This window comes from Rhinatrema bivittatum, chromosome 1, assembly GCF_901001135.1.
Source record: "Rhinatrema bivittatum chromosome 1, aRhiBiv1.1, whole genome shotgun sequence".
Taxonomy (NCBI): domain Eukaryota; kingdom Metazoa; phylum Chordata; class Amphibia; order Gymnophiona; family Rhinatrematidae; genus Rhinatrema; species Rhinatrema bivittatum.
Window position 1 is genome coordinate 485,148,550 of NC_042615.1, and position 10,565 is coordinate 485,159,114.

General features: G+C 49.4%; 1 protein-coding gene across 3 annotated transcripts in view; it reads left to right on the forward strand.

The window, feature by feature from the left end:
• The window catches only part of FGD1 (FYVE, RhoGEF and PH domain containing 1), a 123,364-nt gene extending 116,730 nt beyond the window's left edge, over positions 1 to 6,634 (forward strand). For all 3 annotated transcript variants that reach the window (XM_029607736.1, XM_029607743.1, XM_029607751.1), the window contains exons 12-18: positions 3,275 to 3,357; positions 3,514 to 3,544; positions 3,630 to 3,731; positions 4,911 to 5,036; positions 5,420 to 5,581; positions 5,697 to 5,840; positions 6,071 to 6,634. In XM_029607736.1, the coding sequence (XP_029463596.1) occupies positions 3,275 to 3,357; positions 3,514 to 3,544; positions 3,630 to 3,731; positions 4,911 to 5,036; positions 5,420 to 5,581; positions 5,697 to 5,840; positions 6,071 to 6,325 (903 nt within the window). In that variant the 3' untranslated portion in view covers positions 6,326 to 6,634. The remainder of the gene's footprint in view (positions 1 to 3,274; positions 3,358 to 3,513; positions 3,545 to 3,629; positions 3,732 to 4,910; positions 5,037 to 5,419; positions 5,582 to 5,696; positions 5,841 to 6,070) is intronic.
• Positions 6,635 to 10,565: the final 3,931 nt, after the last annotated feature.

The window sequence follows — 10,565 nt, forward strand, 5'->3', positions numbered from 1 at the left end:
AGTATCTAGCAAGTATCCAAACAATAAATAAATCCGATGCTACCAACGCCAGTAATAAGCAGTGGCTATTCCCTGAGTCAATTTGATTAAAAGCATTTTATGGACTTCTCATAGATACATAGAAATGATGGCAGAAAAAGTCCAAACGGCCCATCTACTCTGGCCCAGCAAGCTCCCACACTTATTTTCTCATAATTATCTGTTTCACCGACCACCAGGGTCACGGCCCTTGTTGGTAACTGTTTGATTCGTGTTTCCTGCCACCCCCTGCCATTGATGCAGAGAGTAATGTTGGAGTTGCATCAAAGGTGAATCGTAAGGCTTAATGGTTAAGAGTAGTAACCGCCGCATCAAGCAAGTTACCCCGATGCTTGTTTATCCCGACTGCACAGATCTGTTATGCTCGAGTTGTGGACCCTTCGGCCGACGGGAGGATGGAATTCCTTAGTAGGGCAGTTCGAAGGTTCTCCTGTCGGGTGGCAAGGCTGAGCAGAAGATATGACCAGCAGACCAATGGCACTGGAGACTGAGGCAACGGTGGAAGCGGAGGAAGAGTCGAGAAGGCGAGCTGTGTCTTCACCCCTGGAAGTCCGTGGTTCCCCCAGGAGGAGCTCGTAGGAACCCAGACCGCTGGGACTTAGGCAGACCTTTGAGAGGTCAGGAGACAGTGCAAGAGCTGACTGGAACTTCACCCTGGAAGCCCGCGGTCCCCCCGGGAGGAGCCCGTAGGGACCCGGGCCGCTGGGACTTAGGCGGATCTTTGAGAGGTCAGGAGACTGTGCAAGGGGCTGACTGGAGCTTCACCCTGGAAGCCCGCGGTCCCCCCAGGAGGAGCCCGTAGGGACTCGGGCCTCTGGGACTTAGGTGGCCCCTTGGAGACGTAGTCATGAAGGAGTCCTAGGTCGAGTGCCAGAGGGTCGTCGCTCACCAGTCCGAAGTCATGCACTAGAGAATCACCGCTTGCCAATCTGAAGTCAGGAACCAGAGAATCACCGAAGCCAATCCGAAGTCAGGAACCAGGAACACCAAGACGGAACCGGACTCACCGAAGCAAGCAGACTGGACAGCGCTGGAGGACCTTGCCAAGTCACTGGACGAGCAGAGGAAGCTGCCGTTTATACTTCCCCTGCTTTGGCTGATAGAGAACAGGTGACGCCATTTAAAGGGATGGGTCCCTTTAATTCTGTGGAGGGGGCGTGGCCTCGCGCCTAAGAATGGCAGCAGCCATTTTGGATTTCCCCCCACGGAGGGGAGACGCCGCTGAGGGGAAGCAGAACGGCTTCCCCTGCAACGGGCAGTGCCGGGACTGCACGGGCCCGAGTCGGAGCCCTCCCCCGGGGCTCCCGCGGCGGGGGGACACCGCAAATCAGGGAGGGGGCTGCGGTCGTGGGGCGACATGACCGTGGAACACAACACAGATCAATGCCTTGTTAGATGTTGTCTGAATGTAAATCCTCTTTTCCATATTTCCCCCTGCCGTTGAAGCAGAGAGCAGTGCTGTATATGCATTCAAAGTGAAGTATCAGGCTTAATTGGTTTAGGGTAGTAACCACCGCAATAAGAAAGCTACTCCCACACTTATTTGTTTACCCAAACTGTGTAGTTCAGTCCTTGTTGGTTGTTATCTCCTCCAGGAACTTGTCCAAACTTTTTTTTAAACTCAGTTATGCTAATTGCCTTAATCACATCCTCTGGTAATGAATTTCAGATCTTAATTGTGCATTGAGTGAAGAAGAATTTTCCCTGATTTGTTTTGAATGTGCTACTTAACTTCAGGGAGTGCTCCCTAGTCCTCCTATTATCTGAAAGTGTAAATAACCAATTCACATTTACCTATTCTAGTCCTCTCATGATTTTATAGATCTCTATCATATCTTCCCTAATTTCTATAGTCTTTCTTCATAGGGGAGCTGTTCCATCCCCTTTATCATTTTGATTGCCCTTCTCTGAACCTTTTCCAGTGCAACTTTATCTTTTTTGAGATGCAGGGATAAGAATTGCACAGGTCTATAGTTTCCCGGATCATCCCTGGAGCCCTTTTTAACATATTAATAAATAATCTGTAATTGGGAGATAAGAGTCAGGTGATCATATTTCCAGATGACATGAAATTATTCAAACAACAATGGATTATGAAAAACTGCAGAGGGATCTTGTGAGAATAGGAAACTGGGCATCTGAATGACAGATGAAATTTAATGTGGAAAAGTACAAAGTGGTGCACATAGGGAAAAATAATATAATGCTGGGTTCTGAACTGGGAATCACCACTCAGGGAAAGGACCTTGGAGTCCTTGTGGACAATACATTGAAATCCTCAGCTCAGTGCACGGTTGCGGTCATAAAAGCAAACAGAATGTTAGGAATGATCTGAAAAGGAATGGAAAATAAAACAGAAAATATCACATTGCCTTTGTTCGAGCCATGGTGCGACCACACCTTGAGTATTGTGTGCTGTTCTGGTCACCTCATCTCCAAAAAGGCACAGTGGAACTAGAAAAAGGTGCAGAAAAGGGCAACAAAAATGATAAAGGTGGTGGAACAGCTCTCTTATGATGAGAGGCTATGCAGGTTAGAGATCTTCAGCTTGGAAAAGAGAAAATTGAGAGGGGAATGATAGAAATGTATAAAACCATGAGTAGGGTGGAAGGGTGAATAAAGGACTGTTATTTATTTCCATGAAACTAGCAACCAGCAGATTTAAAACAAATTGTAGGAAGTACTTTTTCACTCAGTACACAGTCAAGCTTTGGAATCTGTTGCCGGAGGACATGGGTCAAGGCGACTAATTACAGTGGGGCTCAAAAGAAGATTGGACAAGTTCTTGGAGGAAAGGTCCATAAACAGGTAGCCTTGGGAAAGCCAGTGCTTATCCCTGGGCATGAGTAATAAGCAATAAATCTTTTTGGGGTCTGCTGGGTTCCTGTGACCTGGGCTGTCAGAGGCAAGATGCTGAACTCCAGGGACCTTGGGCTGACCCAAGACAGTTCTATACATGCCCTGTTTCACCCACATTGTCTCTGATCTTCCATTTTCTGGCCCATCAGACAAGATGTTGGGCCAGATGGACCTTTGGTCTGATTCAGTATGGCTGATCTGGGGCAGCTTCCAGATTCACCCCTGATTGTCTTCCATTCCCTCGTGTATCTTGAGAGTTGTAGTCCTGCATGTGCTGTTGGAGGCTAGGGAGCAGAGGAGGCCAGGAAGATGGGTGGGGAATGGCTGTTGTCTGGAAGCTACACAACAGTAACAACTCTCCTCATTTGGCCCACAGCTGAAAGATAGTAGCAGCAGCCTGAACCTACCTAGGACTTTCCTGGTGTGTGGGAAGCAGCGCTCACTGGAGCTTCAGGCCAGGTAAGCAGCACCTCTCCCCCCCCCCCCCCAACTCCCTGACGATGAGCAGGGACGTACCCTGAGGTCTCCCCACCCTCCACAACAAGCCCTCCAGTGCTTAGCTCGTGCTGCAGCTGTGTGGCAGCAATAACACACATCTTCTCTCATTTTCCACAGGACAGAAGAGGAGAAAAAGGATTGGATTCAGGTATAGTGCTGTTAACACAGGGAGCCCTGCCCCCACTCCTGTCATTCTGACCTTCATGGTAAATGGTTTCTCCTCCCCTCCCCAGGCAATTCAAGTCACCATCTCTCGGCACGAGCAGACACTGGAGACCTGCCGACTAATAAACTCATCACACAGGGAGGAAGACCAGACCCCACCAAGCTCTCCGGTGTGTGTCCAGGGGATCTCTCTCTAGCTTCCAGTGAGAGTATAAGAGTGTCTGTGTATCTGAGAGGGTGTATGTGAGTATATTTGTGTGCATGGGGGAGGACATATGTATATGTTTAAGCAGATCTGGCTTTGAAGATGTGTGAGCTGTGCAGCCACATAGGGCACCACACACAAGGGCCATCTCGCTTCCACACACTTTTTCAGTTATGGTGCCACGGCGCAGGCCCACCTTCAGTGCCATGGCATGCCCCCTAATCCCCGGCATCCTCCTTCCCCAAGCATCCCAGAAACAACTGATTGAAGCTGGCAGGCGTCTTCAGGTAGCGCAGCAAGCAAAGGAAAAATAAATATGATGTCAACCAGCACACACTCACAAGTCCTACAGCGGCTTCCCACCCTTCACCTGTTACCAAGGAAACCTGTGCGAGGGGCATGGCCACTGCAGGGCCTGTTAGCGTGCCAGCTGTCAGGCCCCATGCTAATTTTTCCTCCTTTTGCTGCTATGACCAGACAATCTCAGCCTGCCGCTGGGGCTGGAATGAGCGAGATGAGGTAATGGGGGAGGGCCTTCTGGAAATTGAGGAGAAAGGACCCAGGAAGAGAGCATGGAGGGGAGGGAGAGAAGGAGGGACAGATGCTGGGAAAGGGCCGTCTGGAGGAGTAGGAGGGAGAAGGTGTGGGAAGGGGGGTCATATCGGGAGAAAAAAGGGGAAGAAAGAAGAGGACCTGGGAAGGCCATGGTGGGCAGGAACAGGGTTGTCGCTAAGCAATGGCACATGAATGTGGCTGTCCTTAGGCTGGCTCACCAGCTACTGCATTTTTAAGGGGATCTGATGAGATGCTCTCGCTCTTAAAAGTGCAGAGATTTGCAGGCTGGCTCCGAATGTTGAGGAGAGGAAATGGATCTTTGGAGGAGACCTCCCTTTGTATCCCCACTCCCCAGGAGTGAGCTAATGGAGGTGGGGGTTGGGGGGGAGGAGGGCTGTATCAATTTCAGTTTTTGCACAGGGTGTTGGTTATCCTACAGTCGGGTGTGTGTCCTGCCTTTTCTTCAGCACCTCTGACCTATATTATGGAGCTGGCATGCCCCCTGCAAAACCAACTTTGTAGCATCCTAAATCTTGCTCTTTGCTGCTGTTTCCTCACCTTCATGGTTTGTTCCGCTTCCCTTTTACAGAACACGGATCTGGGTAAACGAGCCCCAACCCCCATCCGGGAGAAAGAGGTGACCATGTGCATGAGATGCCAGGAGCCATTCCACTCCATCACTAAGCGCAGGCACCACTGCAAGGCCTGTGGTCACGTAAGCACCAACCCCTCACCCAACTTCTCACCATGATGTTGTCTTCCTATTCCCCTTCCACTCACCCGTCGTGCTTAACTGTGCCTGACTTTTCCGCATCTCTCTCCATCCCTATGTACTGACAGCGCTCTCTCCCGAATCTCGCAGTGAGTGGGCTTCTCCCCCGACTCACAGCCCATTTGTCCCCTACCTCTTGACAGTGCCCAACTCACTTGCACCCCCTCACCCTTTGCACTGACAATACTTGGCTGTCCCATCTCGTAACCTTCGCACTAATAGCGCTGCATCGATGTGATGTTGATGGTGCTTTTTTCATGTTGTGGGCTGGTGATGTTGCTGCCAAGGAGTTGTGGTGTCGATGCGGCAGTGTTTTTCTCCTGCAGGTGGTGTGCGGGAAGTGTTCTGAATTCCGAGCGCGGCTGTTCTATGACAATAACAGGACGAACCGGGTCTGCATCGAGTGTTTCACTGCCCTGCATGGGTCCCCCAGCAGCAGCACCGGATACCAACAGCAAACGCCACAACGCCGGAGGTCAATCTTGGAGGTACTTCCAAAGCCTCGATATTATGCAGAGGTCGATCCTGGAGGCACTGCCCCAGTCCTTCTCCTCCCTCTCGCTCTTCACATGTGCGTGGTTTCTGTTCTTTTTCGTTCCACAGAAGCAGGCATCCGTGGTGGCAGAAAACAGCATTATCTGTAGTTTCCTGCACTACATGGAGAAGGGTGGCAAGAGTTGGCAGAAAGCCTGGTTTGTGATTCCTGAGAATGAGCCTCTGGTGCTGTACATTTATGGAGCCCCCCAGGTAAGATCTCCATCAAAAGGTGAGCCATGCCTCTGCCCTATTGTATCCTGGGAGATGTAGTCCTGATTCTGTGAAAAAGGAGGACTAGAGGTTCCCACATGTCCTGGACATTGCAGGACACGGGTTTGGGCCTGAGGCATAAAAACACCAGGCCTGGGCCTGTCACCAGGCATGTGAGCTTTGACTTCAGCCTGTGAGATTCTCAGTGGTTCTCTCTTTGGCTTGGACAGGATGTGAAGGCACAGCGCAGTATCCCCCTCATTGGTTTTGAACTGGGAGCTCCAGATGCTGGGGATCGCGTGGAGAGGCGAAACACCTTCAAGATAAGTCAGAGCCATCTGAGTTTGTACTTCAGCGCGGAAACGGAGGAACTTCAGAGGCGCTGGGCCGCCGTCCTGGGCCGGGCAGGCAGGGGCTTGGACTGTCTCCCTCCCCACTGCATCCTGGAGGCTGATGAGGAGTGCCAAGGGTCAGAGACCGCCTGAAGTGGGAAGCGATGGAGGCGTCTCAGAACCCCACCTGTCCCTCTAGAGAACGTCCTTTATACAAAGCCGCTTGCGGCTTCAGCAACCCTTCAACACGTTACTTGAACTTATAACAGGCACTTTTATTTTGTAATAATCTTGCTATTATTATTATTATTATTTTTATTTTATTTTTTAATATTTAGCAAAAACCAGTTTTTTACATTCTTAAGATTTATGTACAATGTCTGTTGCTGTCAATTCTCTGTATGTAAAGGAAAAAAAAATGAAGCCATCCTTTAAAAGTGAGTGGCCCCACTTCCAAAGGCATGGAGATTCAGTACTCTGCGACGTTAGCGTGCTTCAGTGACGGTCAGGTCTGCTAAGCATGTCTGTGTGAGATGGAGAGTGTTGCTATTCTACTTTCTCTTCAAATTTAGTTCAAAGAAAGGCGTGGCTCTTTTTCCTTGTGCTATTAAAATGTATATATTGGGGGGGTTAACATTTAAAAGCCAGGTGAGTGGATACATGTGACTGAATTTCCCTAGTTACCTGGCTAGTTGTGTGCCTGACTATCTAGCCAAATCGGCTTGCTGTGTGCCTGTCCAAAGTTACCTGGCTAAAGGTAGCTTAGTTAATACTGAATATCGCAGTCACTGACTAAATTTGAAAGCCTGCCCTAGGAATGCTACTGAGCTGGCTCCTTTTTTATCCAGCTCGATATTTTTTGCAGCTTGCAATTTTAACAATACAAACTTAGGCCTGGATTTATCAAAATGCGGTAAGTATCTCATGTGATAGCAAAAGGGGCGTGTCTTATGCTAATATACAGTTTATCGCAATTTGCGCTAATTACCTATGCGAAGAGCTAAGTTAGCGCAAATAGTGATAACATTTTCAGACCTTGCGGTAAGTGCCAGACCTGTTGTATTTCCTGCATTCAACCACTGGGGGACCATGGGAGCTCAGACGAGAGAGAGTGAGGGAGAGTAAGACAGAGAGAGAGAAAGAAAAGATGAGATTTGTGCAATGTTCTCTCAACCTAGCTTGATGGACTCTCTACCTGGGTAACATCAAGCTAGGTTGAGAGAACATTGTACACACTCCGAAGGCCATCAGATCTTCACAAGAGACCACTGTTCTGTTCGTATGTCTCACGTTGAATGTGAAAATGGCCCCTAATACCTAAACCTCGCCTCGAGTTACTAGGTGGGCCTAAAATAGGGATAAAAATACCTATCTAGGGCGAGGACACTATGGCTAGTCTCTCTCCCTCTCCCCCCCCCCCCCCCCCCCTCTCTCTCTCTCATTATAAAATCGGTCTGGACTGATCCTGGTACGTAGAGGGAACATCCCCAATCTGAATAGTGTTGTCTGATAGTCAGTGACTATCTTTTTTCATATTACTCTCTAGTCTGGTGCCAGGATACCACGGTGTTTGCAGCTGTTCCCACCCCACTCCCCCCAAGATCAGTTGGGGATTTGTGCCCCCCTTATTCTTTAGCAAAAATTGGTTGATTTATTTTCTGTCATCCCTCTTTGGGAGGGATGTTTTTGGACTAATCTTCCATTTCTTGTGTGAAGATCTGTAAGAGTCTGACTTGGTTTCATATCTCTGCAGGGAACCGACACACCAGAACCTGCAAGATGTATACTGTAAAGGAATTACTAACCACAAGAAGCAGAATTAGTTTGAAATAGCCTGGGAAAATAGGGTGACCAACTGCCCTGTCTTCGACCAGACAACCCGCTTTTGCAGCCCCTTGGATAGTGTCCGGTTACAAAGGTAACCGGATACTGTAAAACCTGGTCAGGCAAGGCCAGGGGCCAATCAGTGGTGGCAGCCTGGCAGTGCTCCAGTTACCTGCCTTTTTTGGGGCTCAGTTTGACTCTCCTCCTCCTCTACCTCTCCCACAGCTGTGCGGCACTTGTTGCTACTTCACGCTGTCCTCCTGGGAGTCGCAGAGGAATAGGAGAGTCGAACCAAGTCCCAAAGACAGGCAAGCAGAATCTGCCTAGGAATCACCACTCAATTTGAAGGGTGGGGGTGCTGTGGCCGCCCTCCCCCCCCAAGTGTCTGGTCTTGCTCCATAGAAAAGTTGGCAACCCTTTGGGAAACTGCAAGGCAGCCTGGCACAAGAAGCCATAAACCCACATCAAACAAAACCAGTGTAATGGGCATTTTCTTAGCATGTAGCCAGATGGAATCAGGACCAATGGGTTATAAGCTCCGCTGCTAGCAGATGAAGATAGAGTCAGGTTTCAAAGCTGACGTCACCCTAGATACACCCCTGCAGTGACCTCAGCCCTTCAGTATCTCTCCGTCTCCTAGCAGATGTGGACATGCTTTCCCTATGGGGATCGCTGTACTTTTTAGAAGAAATTCTACTTTTAAATTGGAGAAAGATTGAGCCCTGCTCTCCTGCAGTGATACCTAAAGGACCCTCCCCCAGTTGAGAATTCCTGAGGTGATTTCCAAGATCCCTCAGAGGTGTGCCTTGGTCCGGAAGCCGGTTCCCGGTGTGGGCTTTGCTGCTGAAGCAGCTGAAAGGCAGCAGGTGCAGGAAGCTGAGCACGGCGGTGACAGCCAAAGCCTTCTTCCCCCACAGCCAGAGACCATCTCTGTACTCGGCCGGTAAGTGCTGAGCCCAGATATGTTTAAAAAATAAAGAGGATTCCTCCCAATTCAGAGATGCTGGAGGGGTTTTTCGGTAAGACTTCTTCCAGTCTCTTTGCTCGGTGTGCCGTACGGACATCATTCCCGATCCCATTGGGGTAAGGGGAAGTGGACTTCTGAGTGGGTTGAATGGCCCCCAGTGGGCTAGGCCCTGCTTTAGGCGCAGTAGGCACACCGTGTGGTAGACCACGGCAGTGCCATCTTGCGCGCGTTTTTTTGTGCATCTTCCATTGCCCACATACAGCGTCGGTATAATCTGTGCATGCCGGCTCTGCACTTGCGCTGTGCTCATAATGCCACGCACAATGTCGCGCGTATACTTACGCGTACAACTTGCTAGGTGCAAAATTTAGGCAAAGCCGGGTGCACGAGCTGTGCGTGCGCCTTGCAGCAACCCATTTAGGTGTCTGAAATCTATGCACACACAATTTTAAGTGCGAGCCGGCTGAACATGCAGTTACCACCCCTAATGGCTCCGGCAGCAAAGAAATAAAAGCGCCATTCTCTCTGTGCTGCTTGTTATATTAGGGCTACACAGTCTGACCTGGATTCTTACTTATGTCAGCACTACCCTGTTTCCCCGAAAATAAGACCTAGTAGAGGTTTTGCTGAATTGCTAAATATAAGACCTCCCCCGAAAGTAAGACCTAGCAAAGTTTTTATTTGGGAGCATGCCCGTTGCACAGAACACCAGAGCATGCAGCTGTGATTTTTTTACCCTGCAGGATTCACAGTTAGTTGTCATCACAAATCAGCATAACCAGACAACTATTCAGAATATAATAAATGTTCATTTTTTTGTTCAACAATATATGTGAATTCTTCTTCATGGAAAAATAAGACATCCCCTGAAAATAAGGCCTAGTGCATCTTTGGTAGCAAAAATTAATATAAGACACTGTCTTATTTTCGGGGAAACAGGGTATGAGGAGGCTCAGGGAGAGTTGACCTCTCCAGACTTTACTAAGCCTGGCTTCTCCCAATCAGAGGATGGGTCGGCCACAACCTTAACTGGAAGTACCCTGGATCTGAGTAATCCTGGGGCTGGGTCTTCCATGGGAGAGAGAAATCCAGCGCCACCTACCCCAGTACTTCCTGGGCTAGGCATGGACCCGGCTTCCTTCTCTTGGATGGAATATTTTTCAAGGCCTTCAAGCCTTTGTACAGGCACAGTCTACTTCACTTGCCCCTGTCTGGATGGAACCTCAGCGGTTATGGCCTCCCTCTCCCAGCCCTATCGGCAGGCCTTGAGATATGCCTCACCTCACCAAGGGTATCCCTGGCAGGGATCCGGACAGCATGGGCGAAGAAGGGGATCCACAGCCTTAGATGATGGGGAAATCCCACCGGGTTTAGAACCATATCGGACCATGTTATGTTTTTTCCATAGAGATGAATTGCTGGCCCTGGTTTCCCAGACCCTGAAGTTGCTGGGAGTTCCTGGGGAGGATTCTGACAGAATCAAAGAAGAATCCCATTCTGGTTTCTCTACGGAAAGCCTCTTGCTATTTTCCAGTGCTGGAAGCCTTCGAGTACTTGATTGACCTGGAATGGGATGCCCCTGAAGCGAGTTTTAAAGGTGGA